This window comes from Gymnogyps californianus, chromosome 1 (assembly GCF_018139145.2).
Source record: "Gymnogyps californianus isolate 813 chromosome 1, ASM1813914v2, whole genome shotgun sequence".
In the NCBI taxonomy this organism is placed as follows: Eukaryota; Metazoa; Chordata; class Aves; order Accipitriformes; family Cathartidae; genus Gymnogyps; species Gymnogyps californianus.
The window spans coordinates 140,938,464-140,955,241 of NC_059471.1; the positions used below are offsets into that span (position 1 = coordinate 140,938,464).

The 16,778-nt window shown below is 45.3% G+C and overlaps 1 protein-coding gene across 5 annotated transcripts in view; it reads right to left on the reverse strand.

Moving 5' to 3' along the window:
* Positions 1–16,778, reverse strand: part of PRR5 (proline rich 5) — a 94,250-nt gene that overhangs the window by 42,449 nt on the left and 35,023 nt on the right. For 2 of the 5 annotated variants that reach the window (XM_050914939.1, XM_050914938.1), the window contains exons 1-2: positions 12,701–12,902; positions 2,042–2,122 (exon numbers count right to left, since the gene is read on the reverse strand). In XM_050914939.1, coding sequence (XP_050770896.1) covers positions 2,042–2,122; positions 12,701–12,831 — 212 coding nt within the window. In that variant the 5' untranslated portion in view covers positions 12,832–12,902. Of the gene's footprint in view, positions 1–2,041; positions 2,123–12,700; positions 12,903–16,778 lie in introns of those variants that run through there. The other 3 variants (XM_050914941.1, XM_050914942.1, XM_050914940.1) reach the window with 2 other exon arrangements.

Below are 16,778 nucleotides of genomic sequence, written 5' to 3' on the forward strand. Positions count from 1 at the left end.
AAACTCAGAGTTGTCAACGAGAGGATGGACAGCTTTTGGCAATAAATTAGAAGGCTATTCAGGCCAAGTCGGAGGCAAGAGGGAAGAACCTCAAAGCAGCAGTAGACAAGAACCAGTCTCGAAAGCCATGCTGCATCTCGCCAAACACTCGCTCATCCCAGGAGAGTTACGCTGCTGATGCCTCATTTATGACAGCAGCTTTCTAGCTCCGTCTAGATTTCACAATATTTTGTCCATCAGCTCAGGTATGAGTCACCAGGTGTTCTCCGTGAAGTGAGCAATCAGCCGAGATAACAACAAAGCAGCATTGTCCTTACCCTAACAAAAAGAAATTGGCCTATCATGCGGCAGCAAAGCCCACCATAAAATGGAAAAAAACATCAGTTTATTTGTAGTCAGCTCGCCTGTTCAGCTGCCTGGGATGCTGCAATAAATTCAATACAACTATACTAGCAAGCATCATCATGGTGCAGGGTTTATACCCATGTAAATGAAAGCAAAATCTGGGCACAATTCACCAAGTAACATCCATCTATCTATCTATCTATCTATCTATCTATCTGTTGGTTCATACAAGATTATATTTGTCTGTGTCAGATCAGCAGATAATTTTTCCTCTTCTGTCCCTCACCCACAGACAAGCATCCTGAGGCAAATGCCTTGGTCCAGGAAATCTCAGCCCAGAACTACCATTTTTTGTCATTCAGATAAAGCTGAAGAATCCTAACTGCACTTACAGTAATAACGATCAACCATTATCCCAATAACTAACTCAAAATGATTGATGGATCATGCTAACTGACAGCCATCCTAGAAAAGCTATTCTTTGTATGTCATTTTCTCCCCAGAGAAGTAAGAAATAACTGGAGAATAAGTTTCTTTTAATTTCAAAAAGACAGAGAGAGAGGGAAAAAGAGAGATCACACGCCAAAAGTCATTCGCCTGGACTTCTCTGAAGATATTCCCACAATCAAAGGAACCAGACTGGGCCACCTATCCCAGACTGGGAACCAGACAGGGACAGATAGTCCCAGAATATCTGGATATTCTGTGGATTTTGTCAGACTCTGATGCCTGGATAGAGTGGGAATAAGCAGTAAGGGAAAGGGAATCACTAAGGCTCTTATCTGAAGACAGCTAGGGAATGTAATAAGCTGTCTGTCTTTTGTAAGTGCAGCTTCTTTTCCACCGTTTATTCTTCAAAGCGTTGGGACAATTTTCTAAACAGAAATCTGCTACCTTGCCCTTGTCAGTGAGAGAGGGTTTAGTAAGTAATAATAAGTGCTAGAAAAAGTAGTAAAAAGTGAAGTGCTGTAAATCCAGATATCAGCTTGTCTCTTGGTAAACTTTTCTTTGCAACTATAACTTAAATAACTCGAATGGTAGGATTTTCACCTTCTCTTTTTTTTCCCCCCAGGGAAAAAAGTTCCCATTATACATCTCACTGGTCTATATTTAGTCTGTTGTGAACAGTATCATCACAGTATGAGAAAGAAATAGGAACCTTAAACTGCATTACTCAGGTCATTGTGCTGACAAAACAGCTTTATAACATCTACAGCATATTCAGCCTTTGCGGAAGAAACAGCTAGATATAAGGGACCACCAGGCAGGACATCTTTCCTTGCCATGTTGCACTGAGCGCTTGGAGGCTTTACATCCTCCACAGATGGAAGGGAAGCACCTCAGAGCTAGGCCTGGCACCTATGGAAAGGGCAGCAGCATCGCAGTGGAATAGGGCTGCATTACTAGAGGGGTCCAGGTTTTCCCTTCCTTAGTTTCAATCCAGTACGTCAAGACAGACTCTGAAATAATCCATCCTCCCCACGGCTAAATACCTCCTCTGCAGAAGGAGGAACCCAGCTCTCCCTACACAGCAAGGTGTTGACACATCAGCATCAGCTATTCACTAAGGCCCAACTGACTGTATTGGTTGAAACTACCACTGGGAAAAAAACCCATAATACTGCTGTAGAAGCTTTCAAATTCGAGTGCTAGCAAACAGTACTGTACACACCTTGCATAGAGTCGAGTCTCTTACCTGACTCCTTCATTGAGGTTGTAAAGTTCATGGTCTGGGAGACCTTTACGCTGGAACACCGCTATTACTCCATTGTGGATACTGAAAGAGGACATTAGGAGTCATTAGCACCTGATCACATTTTAGAAGGGTATCACTTCCACAATAAGCCTAACATCTCTGCCTAGACACTGCAGGACCTTTTCAAAGGTCACAGATGACTTCTGGTACCCCATCCCAGATGCCTTAAAGGGCATTATTGCCTAGAAAATAGATGACATCTTTGAAAATCAGTTCTTTTTGATTTGTTCCAACTCGGTAACTTCAACAGTTGCACATCTGAAATCACTAATTTCAGAAAACTTAGGCTTATATGTTTAAGGTACTTTAAGTATATTAAGTATAACTTTTAATATATTCATATATTAAGTATATTTGAAGTATTTTCAAGTATATTTTTGTCTCTACGGCTCACCACAGAGACAATTAACAGCTTCACTATGAGATCAGTGATGATATTCCCAGCGTTGTTGGCATACATTTGTCTGAGCTACAGTTACTTGATTTCATTATCAACAAATCAGCATTTATCCAGGCTGCACACTATACCTGAAGTTTAACCCACAAATACAGCATCCCTTTACTAGAATGTAATCTCAAGAACAGTTGTTCTTTAAAAAAAAAAAAACAACAAAAAACACTGGACAATTATGAATTTTAAGTCAATTTAACCAATTTCTCATTCATTTTCAAAAATGAAACAATAGGAAAAGGGCAACTGGTTACAAAGACTATTTCCTATTACCACTTACTTATTTCTCAAAGATTTACACTCTTGCTTCAGCTAAAGGAAAACCAAGGCTGCGCTGAAAGAACAACAGGCCTAGAGTTTCCAAGGCGGACAGCAAGAGAGGCAGCAATGTGCTCGGCATAGGCCAACCATCTGTCCTGCAAAAATGCTCCCTTTTCATTTTCAATGCTGTTCGTAACTGTTCTGCAAGCAGATGTTGCTTAGAGGTGGTGACTTTCTGCTGCAATCAGGCACAACTGAAGACAGGATTGAGACCACAAAATTCTCTAGCTCAACAGAAAGTCACATACCCAATGCTGTCCGTCCCTGGGGCATATGGCCACCAGCCCCGTAAATTCTAGGATGCTGAATAACAAAAACCTGCCAGGTACTGCAGCTACCTGCCAATCCATGCTTAGCAGGGATGCTTACCAGTCCCATGAACTTAACAAGACTGCATCTCAAAGGGTTACTGAAATGAGTATGTGCTTCAAGATGAAGCTCTGAAATGCTCCTGAAATACACCTGACACAATTAGTGTGATGACACATCAGCCTTAATCACTGAGCTTAGGTCTGAGGACAAAGGTAAAGAAATGCCAGTGAAAGGTGAGACCAAACCTGTTCCAGCATTAGTAGAAGGGAGCAGAAGTCTCCTTCCATTTCCTCAACCCAGTGCCCCCTTTTATAGCCTCACAGCTTTGACTCCAAAAGGAAAGAAGACTCACACGGTCCCTCCGTCTGTCAGCTCATCCCCACTCCTCCACTCCTGGAACTGCTTGGCAACTTCTACCACATTTAACTATGGAATGGAAGTCCCCAAAACATGAAGGTCTTTCACGTTTCAGCTGGGGTAGAAGGAGCATCTTTTAGTGACCAAAAACATACGGCAGGGTGAGCTGAGCCTTTATTTGACATGCACACAGATGCCTTAGCTTCCTGAGGCTAACACACAAGAAAGCAGCCTTTATCCGCTCCACTGCTTGTACTACTGCTACTCGATTTCCAATATGACTGCTTTTACTGAAATGACCATTCCCACTGCTGGCAGTGACTGCAAGCTATTTCATTTCTGTCTGACTCAGTTACCCCATGTGTAAAATAAAGATGACGACACTGACCACTAAAGGGCATTTTAAGATATATTTATGAAAATCATAACAAAAGCAATGAGTGTGATTATCAACAGCAGTATTACATGCCATCATTATCACTGGTTTTTTCTTCTTCCCTCACAATCCTACTAACTGCAAAGGGAAAATACAGATTTTTGGCATGTGGCTCTTCCTATTCAAGGTTGCGCCTGAGAAGGGGAGACAACATCTTAAGGCATATTACAAAAAACACAGGGCATAAGTCTTCCTGCTCTGCACCATCTCCCTGGGTGTCTCTCATTCTGCATCCCACATCCCAGCCTGTACTCAGCAGGAGCAAGGAACAGCAACAACCAGCCTCAGGGACGCTCAGGTGTATTTAGGAGCCACCGAAGTGAATCTCACCCCTAGAACATCTACTGAAAAGATCTTCCAAGAACAAGAAGCTACAGCATGCACATCCCTCCTGGGGATCTGGTTTTACCAGTGACTCTGCAATATCATTTTTCAGAGCTTTGCAGTTGACCTCCCCCTGCTCACACTGCACTGGAGTCTGGTGCAATGGAGCAGCAACCAGCTTTGGAGCTCTGGAAAGCAAAACCAGGACCAGATTTGCCCATCGTGGAGGTATCAAGATTTGGGGTTGCCCTGTCTTGTGAAGAAGGGCTAAAGGTGATATCTGTTTGTAAGGTCTCCAGAGGGAGGAAGTCTGATTCCTACTGGCAGACAAGCTTGGTCAGCTCTGGCCTGGTGTTGGCTCCAGGGCCAGATCCAGCCACACGTGGCTGCTCCCACTGCAAGGGGATGTCATTGCAGGCACTATGACAGGTGGCAGTGGAGTGTGCCTGGGGACCTCAAGCACCCTCATTAAACCTTCCCAGGTCCACAGTAAGACAACCCCTTTCAATACTTGCTGGGAGCAGAGGACTGGGTTGGAAGGTAAACCCCACACTATTCACTGAGAGATTCAAAATGCAGGCACACAACAACGCTGAACAGCAAAGAGATGCGCTGTTAGAAAAGCTCAGCCACGTTCATCCGTGCAAAAAGGAAATTAAAAGTGGCAGGTGAAGGATACGACCCGCTGTGGAGAAATGCACAAGCAGATAAAAATAGGAACCATTATCCTCTTCTCTCTTTTGCTCCTTTGACGACATTTCCAAGGCATTAAAGCACTCCCCCTGCCACGGTGGTCCCTCTTTCCCCCCTACACCCACGTGCACAGACATACACTCATGATCTAACCCAGCTTATTTTGGCTGGCTCAAACAGACACACTCAATTTACGATTATTTGAAAATTGGCAGCTAAATGTCTCTGGTATACAGTGAAGCGACTTGGGTATTTTAATATTATGAGTAATATGTGAAGTACGATTAATGTAGTGAATAAAACAAGCAGTCTTTACACGCTCTTCTGATTCGGAAATGAACTTTGCAATGTTCCCTGCCAGCCTTCTGCAGAGAAGAATGACTAAATATCTCTCCTAAAAGCCAACGTGCTCTCTCTCCTCTCTGGCACTCCTTTCTAAACGAGGGGGAGGTTTTCTCTTTCCAGCTTAACAGGTCCATTATTATTCCTCAAAGAAATAAGAGAGCAAGCTTTTTTAACAAGAGCTGAGGGGGACAGGTTGTGAGCATTTAAGTTATTGCCTGTGTAGTAGAACTGCACCTACATAAAACATCCTAGCGGTGATCTTTTTATCTGTCTGGGATCTCCCTTATCGTGAGGGACAACTGACTTGTCTGGAACACAAGTCTTGGCCCTGCTACATTGACTACCTGCCTTCCCATCACAGACAGCAGCGCTTGCGTGCAGGGTGCAGGCATGCAGTCCCAGGCCGCAGGTGATGTGGGAACGCCACTGTAATCTGGCCCTCCACACTTGCTCAAGAGGCAACAAAGAGGAGTCGGAATAACTGGGATGCTATCGGTGGCATAAGTTGGTGTCAGGATAATAAAAAGCTAGCTTAAATCTTCTTAGTTACCTTAAGCTAATGAAAAAACCAAACCCAACCCTTGCTTAAATCAAAGTAATGCTATGGTTTCTATAATGAGTGATTGTTTAAAAGGATTTAGTCAGCATGGTACAACCTTTTGGTGTAAAGAAAATCTGAGCTGCTGCTTATACACAGAAGTCCTGCAAGATGCCTGAGGTGGGTGGATCACTGTGCCTGCGACCAGCCTCCACTGAGGCTTAAGTCAATAATGTATGTAATTAAACTTATATTTTAATAGTTAACCTGAACTGGAAATGCCTTGTAAACTCCCTTCTGTAACACTTTTACAACATGAAAGTTAATAATGGGTGCACTCATGCACTGATACTACTCTGACCCCTTCCCTGTAGTTGCTGTGTGTGTAAATGTCTGCACAAGAACACAGCACCACAGAGAAGACAAAGAAGAGCCCAGAAGAGCCCCAAAAAAAGGCCAGTTGCTGAATTGCCCATGCTCAGTACTGAATAAGGTTCCAGTCTCCAATCAAGACCAGACCTCACACTGTATGTCCAGGGTTATAAATGCTTCTGGTTTGCTGTATTGTACCAACAGACACATTTTCCACAGAAGCGCAGATGTAACCTCCTACTCCTGCAGCACTGCACTTTCTCCTGCTTAAGAAAATGAGCGATTTCTAATGCTCCCCTGCCAGTATCTTCTGCTGGAACAAGGGGGACCTGGAAGCTCTGTACACCTGAGCCGTGCACCTTTGAAACAAGCTAGAGCCACCCTCACACTGTGAGAAAAGGCAAATCTCTGAGTTACAGGATTATGGCATTTCTTCAAAGCACAACACCAATTCATTAGCCAGCTCCTCAACTGGTATGAATCGGGGTAAATTGCTGCGGCAGTATTATTTAACCTGAGCCCAAGCACTAAGATATATTGTGCAGGCACCTTTCCATAAAAACATATGCTATGGGTCACTCTTGGTCTGAAGACTATAGCTAGAAGAAGACATTTTGAGAGACCAGCAATGGGGCAGAAAGAAGCCTGGGAGGAGGCTTCCCATGGGTCAGTGGGTGGGCAGGGAAGAGAGAAGCATGGCTAGAGCAGGCTGGCTGTAGGAGGGGAAATCAGGATCGGAAAACTGCAGAGACCAGTTTTTTTTGGCGGGGTTTGCCTTTAGAATGAAGACAAAATGTCAGATGGCTCCAGCAATGTATTGTACTTATCGATCCCACAGTGGCCACAGATTGCCAAAAGAAAACTGCCTACAACCAAGAAGGCACTCACAGCAACAAAAATCAACCCAGCAGCCTAAGAAACTTCACCTCTTTGGAGAGACTACTCATTCTAGATTTGCCCAATCCTCCAGAGGAGGCGGCGGCTCTAGGACTCGCTATTCAGCTGCCTCAAATGCGGGGAATAGCAGCTCCAGCATACACAGCGCAGACTTTCCCCACCGTTTGCTTCAGCACGAAGGGATCTGGAAGGTGTAAATCCCCAGAGCACAAAGTTGGATGCTCGCTGACGGCCTCCCAACCAGCCTAACAGTGTGAGTGCTAAGATGGGGAGGATGGGGTTTATTGTTCTGATTTTTGCATAATAAAAAGCCACTGCCTATGTAGCTCGATACCACCAAAACACACATTTCCCTTAAGTTGCTAGTTGTCCACCCAGACACCACTGCCTTCAGTGGGTGGGAGGCTGGCTCCCTCCAGCACTGAAGTACCACCCACGCCTGTTCTTTCATTGACGTTTTTAAGAAGCCAAGAAGGAAAAACTACTGTGATTAAAACACTGTTTTCTGTCGGGTCAGAATCAGTTTGTCCACAGAGTTGAGGAACAACTGCAAAGTTGGGCTCGCAAGTCTGTGTCTGAATCCTGACCTTCTGTTTGCTTCGACCGCGGCCATGGCCCTCCCAGCTCGGCGTTTCCTGGCAAAGCAGGTAGAGCGGCCCAGGTTTTCATTCATGCACAGCATGCAGGTAATTTTGGCTCTTTAAAGCAGTCACTACCTTCATATGCAAACAGCATGGATGAAAATATCACGGCTTTTTTTATTTAGTGTTTGCAAATTCTCCCCTTTCCAGAGCTCCAGGTGAAGTCCATAAGCAAAAACAATGCTGTGTGAATAATCACACCCTGTGAGTACCAGGTAGTTAAAGGCAACATTTTCATTTTCAAAAGGGACTAAGTGACTTAGGGCTCATTTCCTTTGGACAATTATGGAAATAGCTAATTAACAATAATTAACCTGATATACTTGCATCAAAACCTCCTTGAAGACACCCTCGCTCCAGAATAAAACCTCATTTTTCTGAATTAGCTTAATCCAATTGGGAAGAGCCCATTTTCAGCACAGCTTCAGTCCAGCTGCAACTCCACAGGCTTTCCATGAGGCCTTGACCCTTTCAAAATAAGCTTGCAGCTGCTAGTTCACCTACGTTTCTGAAATTCCTACCCAAGGTAAAGCAATCTGCAAAGAGGGGTAGGCTGCAATTATGCACTGGATCATACAAGTGAAAATAAGCTGGTCTGCAAAACTCCGCCTTCAAAGAGTTTGAGAGGCATTAGTTCACCAACTTCACCAACTAAAAACACTACTCTTACATATGAAGAAGTTGAGACAGACAGGTGAAGGGACTTCCCTGAGGTGTTACTAAGAGTTAATATCTCTACGGAGTGTAGGAGTAAGGAGATTTTGGCTTCCAATTATACCTGTATTCAAGCAAGTATAAATATGTCTGGAGGGCTATGGGGAGCAGCAATTCTCCACCACCACCACCACCACTTTCTATTACTGTAGTCAAGGCTGGCATGTGCTCCATGGTGCCGTGGTGGCTTGACCAGCTGGGAAGTCCCTTTCACCCCCCTGTCCCTCCTCCCCACCCCACAGCTCGACTCTGACTGCCCCCCGTGCATGTACATGGCCAAATGCTCCAAAGAGGGCTCCAAATAAAGGGTCAGGAAAAAGAAGGTGATTCTCAGACATGCAGAAATATTTCAAAATATTTGTAAATAAACACTAAATATTGGAAGAAAGAAAATTTCCAACTAGAAGTTGTAGACAAATATGCTGGTCTGGAATGTTTTCTCCATTAGAAAAGCCTCCCTGTGATCTGAAAAACATTCATTTTTAATTAGAGGATGAAATATGGTTCCCATGACTGTAAAAATTACTTTACAGCAAGTTATTGTGCTTATTACAACCCTGTAAAAATTAGCCCAAACCATAAAACTCTTTCTGATTCCGTATGTCTCCTTGGATTTACTGCTGATCTCACTAATGTCACAGCCATCTCATCTGTGTTTTGTTTGCCTTTTCTTTGCTATCTCCTACTCCTTCATGTCTCTGTGAATCTTCCCCAATTTCTTACACCAAAGAGGATCTAAGTGTCTTTGACTAGAGGCTTTCTCACAGCACCACTCAGACAGTATCAGCTCCTGATTAGGCAGTCTGTGCTAGCTCAGTCAGAATGAAAACCTCACGATGGGTTTTATTTGCCCTGAGAGGGCCCCCCCCTGGCTTGCAAGCTCAAGATTAAAACCCCTGGGTTTCTCAGTCCAATTGGTTTAGTCAGCATCCAGCCCTCATTTTTTGCCTGAAGCAGAAAAGGGGGGGAGAAAAGGAATTGAAGACAATGCTAGTGAAAAAATCTAAGCTATTTTAATCCAATGCAAATTCTGTGAGCTGTAACGAAACTGTATTGTTCCACTATGTTGCTTTTGGTTGCTAGTTAACGTGCACTGCCGGTGTGTTGCTGTACAGATCTTTTGGGGTTCATGGGAAAACAAGCTCAGAAAAAGCCGTGATATAAAGTCTAATTTGCATAGTAGCAGACAGCAGCTCGGCACCAATTCGTCTTTGATCTAACAGTGTTGAGAAGTTTTATAGCATTTTAGTTTGGAAGCGAAGGAAAGTTATCAGGGAGGAAGAGACCTTCCTTGCTAGCACTGAGTGCTACATGCCCCCTGCACACTGAACCCTGCGACTAGGCTCCTGCAGTTTGCCCTCCCTTGGTGTCAGAAAGCAGCAGGCGTCCTCTGGTATAAACAGTCTGAGGGCTGAGACTGGTCTGAACAGAGCGGAGGTGGCAGAGGGGCTGTTGCTGGGCAGCCAGGCTGCAGCCACACACAAGCCAACTGCAGAAGGGGAGCTGCACAGCCTTCTCAGAAAAAGCCCGCAGTGACAGAGCTGCTACCTTGTGGAAGACCCCGCTAGCAAAACTCCAGCTTAGCAGCGTTTCAGCGCGGTCCCCGGCAGAGCCAAGGCAGCATCCTCGCTCCACCTCAAAGGGCTGACCTTCAGCGCGGGATCAGCAGTCTCGTGTGGGGCAGGGCCTGCCATGGGGTTGTGCTTTACCTTTCCCTGCATCGGTTTTGATGAACTTGGTTCAAAGCCTCTTTCAAAAGCAGATACACACATGCCACACCCAGGCACAGCTGCTAACATTAGGCAAGAAACCAGCAGACATTTAAATATAGAACAGCCAGGCTTGGTGAGAGGGAAGAGCTCTGCTGGTGCATCTCAACTTCCTTGATCAGCAAGCTCTTACGCTCGATATTGCACAGAATGAAACAGCACAGGCAATCCTTTTGTTTGGAAGAAGAAATATTCCCATAAACCAAAGTATGCTAGTCCTCTGTTGGGGTGTTTTAATTTTGCAGGGGAAAAATAAAAAACCTTCCACAGCCCAAGATTTTCAAAACCCACCCGAGACTTCTGGTGAGTCAAAGTGTAGATGCCCGGTTTGCCACATAGATGTTACGGTCTCTCCAGAAGAGCTGAACACTGCCTTCCTCAAGACCAGACCCTGTTACACATGCCAAGATGGGGACGTGCTGGTGATAGGCAGAAGCTACACTGGATAACTTCTTAATACAGCTAATCCAACATCATTTAAGCCCTGGCTTTCCTGAGGATAAGCTCCAGAGAGGATACAAGTCTTTTTGCGCTTGAAAGAAGAATTACCCTCACTCTCTCTTCCACTCAGGAGAAAGTCCTGCACTATTAAATAAGAAATAAAGGACCTTCCCTTTGCCCATGCAGTGCAACTGGCTCGTAATCTGCAGCACTTGCCATGGCTTTAGGCAGCTGTTAGCGCAGGCACGCGATGCCCACTTGACTTGCCACCACAGGTAGCACCAGCCTGCCACCGCACAACAGCAGCCCTGCCAGCGCTCCCAACGCGTTTCGGAGGCACATGCCACCAAATGGCAGGGACGGCCCGGTGATCCCTGCACAGGGAAAAGGCAACCCGCAGCAGCAAAGCACGGTTAGGCCTGAGTTCATGCACAGCAGCGACAGGATGGCTCATGGACACCTATTCCAGGGACAGTTGTCCAATCGTTTGGCTGAAATGTGCAGATGTCTAGCTCACAGATCGGCAACCGCTTCTGGCCAGAGCTATACCTGTCCTGTCCGAATTAAAAATAACAAACTCTTGCTCCGGCTCACTTAGGAAAACGCTCTGGTTTGAATATCAGCAGCCCCTAAGCCTGGAGCTCTCCCCCTTCCAGCAATCCCGCTGCCTGACCTGCTCTCCATTCACATCCGCCTCCACAGCTCCCTCTCCGCAAGCAAGACCTGGAAACGCTAATCCCTGCCAACAAAAGCTGTCAGCACACCATCACAAAAAGGCTTTGGGGACCATATGCTGTCACCTTGGTTCACACCATGGAGTATCTTACTCCCTGCTGCTTCCCATGGGGCTACTGGCCAAGTGAAGTCCCAACTGGCACAAGCCAAGGTGGCCCAATCTAGCCTTTAATTAGCACCACCACCCAGACCTTGGGTGCAACTCTGGGTCATATAAATAGCATGATATTTGAGCAGAAACTCGGTTTCTTCTGTGACCAGTACAGTTTCAGTGCTTGGTGTGCTGCTGGCGTTCAACAACTAATTCATAATGCAGACATGAAACCACAAATCGAGTGGTGAGAGGGACAGAAGATGTGATATTTTATAATTATTTTTTTTTTCTCAAAACTGAAATACCTTTAACAAATATGTCTATAGGTCACTGGTATTTTTATTCCTACAGCTGTACCGCCATACATTATGAATTACGCTTTCCAAGCTGTGGCCCAGAAGATGACATTTCATTTTCAAAAAGAACGTAAGAATACAATTCCTAGACTTAAGAGACTTAGACTCATCTTTAAGAGTGTCACCAAAACGGTCATTAAGATGCTTTCTGAACATCCGTGCTGATACATTCACAACAAAATGTTTGCATGGGTTTTTTTGTCAAACTAATAAAATTCAAATGCATAAACACAATAAAGGAAACAATCAGGGCTGATTTTTCCCTGTCCAAAGTGCATGTGCTTGCGTGTGCACATACACACACGCACAGACATATTTGTATTAATATGAGTAAATTGAGTAGACTTTGTCATATCTATATCAACAACCAGCAATATATACAGTTACGCAGATAAAAATAATGTATTGTAATAGCTGCGTATATGTAAATTTTTTTAAACTAAAATAAACCAAATCAACCTCAAATGAGAATATCTAGTAGACACAAAGACATATTTGTAGCTGGACCCTTGTCCGTCACAAGGAAGAGCAGGCTGAGCCATCTGCAGGAAAGGCTCTTTGCTATCAGCCTTCAGAGAAAGGTTAACAACAACGGGGAAAAAAGCCGCTCCCGTCTTTTACTTGAACGCGAACTCCGGTACGTGTAACACACTAACGCAGAAGCCCGACGTACTGTAACCTTGCCGAGCTGGGAGCAAGGCAGCCTAGCCTGCAAGCCGGTGGAGCGGCTGCCCGCACGTTAATCACGGCCGCGGGAGCGTGGAGAGGCTGCAGGGGAGTCGGCACATCATGCGAGACCTTACCTGTTCCAGGTAGCGTTGGAGCAGGCCCGTCGCTGTTGGGTCCCCCGCTCATCCAAGGCTGCCTGCTCTCTCTTGCCCAGATCACTGAGGCTGGGCGAACTCATGAACTTCAACCTGCGAAGAGTCCTCATGGTCAAATGTGTGTTTGCGCGTGGCAGCTACAGATACACCATCCTGTTTACACACACACACACGCAGCTGGAGCAGCAGCAGCGGCAGCAGCAGCAGCAATGCGAGCAGTTCCCTCCGTTTGCTGTTCAAAAAAGAAACTTAAAAAAAAAAGAAGAGAGAACCAGTCTCTACGGAGCACACCTCTGCCAGCAAGAAAACAAACCTTTAATCAGATCAACTCTGACGTCATCAACTGTGGTTAATAATTTCTCCAGTCCTTTCAAAAAATCAAAGTGAAACTTCTGGCTGCTGCTGCAGCACTTTGAAGGGGCCCCTTGCAACCGCAGCTGCCCCAAGTGCGAGGGCTTCCCCTCCCCCTGTCCCTGGGCACCACGACCCAGGAATCTCGCTCAGCACCGTGGCAGCGTGCTCCACCTGTCGTGGGAACTGCTGGGCTCCTCCGGCAGCTTGGGGGGGTCTGCTAGCATTTCTCAACCTCTCCCTCTCTCTCTCTCTCTCTGCACTCGTAAATGGAAATGAAACTGGAGGGCAACGGACAGAAAAAAAAAAAAAAAAACCCCAAGCAACCAATACTGACGCACTGAGACTTTATTGGAAAGTTTCATAACTGCCTGTGCCCTGCCACGTTACGACACTGCACACAGGCGCTCTCGCTCCCTCGCTCATACGTATACATACTCACACTCCCGCACTCCCTCTCTCCCGTACACACACAGCACAGCCTCACGGCTCGCCCAGGAGGCTGCTTCGGCTGAAAGTGTCACATAAGCCACAAGACGGAAAGTATTCGCAAGCAACACAACTGCAGAATGAAAAGTGCTGGTTTGGGTTTTAGCATTTTGAGGAATTTTTGGTGGTGCATAGAAGAGCCAGATGCTTTGTCTTTCTCGGCCTTTTTTTTTTTTTTTAAATCAAGATAACAGCTGCACAACTCGGGGCATACTTAGTTTCTACAAAAGCCCCAGATGTCTTATCTTCAAAGGAAAAATCTTCTTTCTCTCTCTGACTGCAGCACTGGAGCTGAAGGATATGCTGCTACAAGACTCCAGCCCATGCTTAGCTCGCTGTCACTCACTTGCGGTTCCGTTTTAAATTCAGGAGTGCCTGGCTCATCTGCTGGGAAGTAATGTAACAAAACAGTGATTAGCTTTCTCAGAAAAGAAATTGTTTGCAATAGACTGAGCCAGAGCGTAAGAACTGCTCTTCTGTTGCTACAGCATTGGTCTGCCAATAGTTTGGTAAAAGCCACGAGGGCTCCTTGCAGAGTAACCTTCCATTCACTGGAAGGGGGCTGCAATATAGCAGAACTTATCCTTTCTTTTTTCCCCCACTTTCTACTTACTGTTTTCACCTGTGATAACCTATTGTCTAGATTCGGGCTATAATTGGACTTGTTTGTGTCCAAATAATACGGCAAAGCTTACGCTACAGGAGAACTGGATTTCTCACAGCGAGATCTGCCCTATGTGCATCATTTACTGACATATTTTAGTAAAAACTGATTCCTCTCACTACTCACCCAAACTCTCAGTGGAGCTTATTGCACATAAATATTTACTTCCAAAATTTGTATTTGGTATTACCTCTGTGGGAACCAGTTGCAGAACTACCTAGGGAAATAAATCCATTTTTACCTTGTGATAGTTTTAGCAGTAGCAGTTTTATCCAACTGCTTGGATTAGCATTACATTGATTGTCCTTCCCACACCAAAACCCTCAAGTATACAAATGAGCATCACAGTAGATGGCACATCATGTTTCACTTTGGAAGGGACCTGCAACTCCACATCTAACCTATGTACAAAGACATCGCTATCCCCGGTCTCTTCCAGATGTTTAAATCCTTCAAACAAATGAACAACAATCCACTATGTACACAGCAGCAAAAGGAAAACAAACACAACAATATATGGCTGTATTCTAAGGAATGAGATGGCTTCTACAGCATACAAATCAGTGACCAAAAATAGATAGCAGAACACTGCTTTGTTCACATCGGATGACAGGCACTCCATTTCTGCGGATAATACAGCCCAGGAGAGCAGGGTAGCACAACTCGGTCTGAGCTTCTGCTGAGGGCTCAGATAAACGTGTGTCTACCTTGTTAAGTGAAACAACTAGTTAGATAAACCTGTGGCAATATAATTCCATCTAATTTCATTTTCCACCTAGCTCAGTTGCTTTTCTGCTTCTCACTTGCTGTGAATTTGATAGGCCTTGCAAAATGTTATTATACTGGATTAAACCCTTGGAATTTTTAACTCTTTGATCCCTCGGCAGCACCGGAGACTTTATAAACTGTACCCTGACGATGCCAGTACGTCAGCAGCTACACAATAACGTTTCATCTGCTTTTTTTCCTGAAATCCTCAACTAGCTAATTGACTGAACCCAAGGAGCTGCTGTGTCAACCTTGGATACGCCAGACAACACTGCAAAAAGCAGTACTTTGCTTCCTCATAAAATGCCAAATCCCAGGAGAAGGAAAAAAAAAAAAAAAAAGGACCTCTTTCTGGCTGTATGTTGAAATATTACACCTATAGAAGTCAGACTGGTTTTATGCCACCCCATCAATCTCACTAACCAGAACTAGATTCAGAGTCGACGCATGCACAAAACACATGGGAGAGGCAGCGTTCCAGTTTCCTGAAAAATTTCGGATTGAGGTAACACAGGACAGGCTTTCTCTACACTTCTTCCTCCTTCCTACGATTCCACCTGATCAAATGTTGATTTATGATAAAATAAATCATTTTTAACAAGGGTTACCTCCACCCATAATTAGACAGTAATACTTCACATTTACATTGTGCTGTGCGTCCACGGACATTCTTGACTTCATGGCATTCATTAATTCAGCCTGAGCAGCTCTTGGGTATGAAGGTAAAAGATACGATCCGCACTTCAGCGTTAAGAGTGAAGAAGAGAAAGGTGATGTGACTTGCCCAGGCCACCCCGTGAGCAGGTGGCAGAGACGTCAAGAGATCCCAAGACCTCTACTTCCCGTTCCAGCACAGTATCGAGGGGATGCTGCAGGGACTGGGTAGCCGGGGACTCCTTGGGCCCAGGCGACCGGAGGGAGATGCAGAAGAGAGAGCTCCTCGCCAGGGCTTGTGGTGCAGCCGTTCCTCTGCAGCCACTTGTGAAGAGAGTTGTCGCAATACAGCACTGCTTCAAGACTGAGAGGCTAAGCGGCAGAGATTGCTCGCTATTGGTCATGGAGAGGGATAAGAGCACTGACCGGACTAATTGGGAGGGAGGGGAGGATGGGGGATTGGCAGGGGCCCTCCTGTAGGCTCAATAACGAGCACTACAAGCTTCTTAAATAGAACAACTGCACTCAGCACATTTATAGAGCTGAGACTGTAAAGTACTGTTACGTTAATTCATTTAATCCCAGCATGCTGTAGACCATGCTAATACCGCTATTTCACTCACACGAAACCTGCAGCTCAAAGGTTAAGTGATTTAATCAAAGCCACACAACCACCTCAGTGTGGAAGGCACATCCAGCCCTAGCTCCTGCTCGCTCCCTTCCCCTCCAACATCTCTCCTCATAAAAACAGGCCTGTCTCTACTAGAAACTGTTCTTTCATCTGTGGGGCCCACATCCTGCGGGTGACTGCATGGTAAGTCCCAGAGCCGCCACGGTGCCAGAGACATAGGGAAATTCTGCTCACCTGGACTTACTTGCTATCTTGAGGCCTAAAACAACATACAGGTACATGAATATACGCTGACAGCCCAAGAGGATTTATGCTGTTATTACAAGACGACGTTAGCATACAGATCCAGGACCTTGTAGCAAACATGGCTTTTAAAATAATCACCAAAGGTAACTCTGTAGTTACCTCCTGGTATGCCTGTAACGCCTGCAACGTTCTCGCAGGGAGCTGTGGTTTAAAGATTGCATTGCTGCCCCTAGCAAATGTTAAAAAAAAATCCA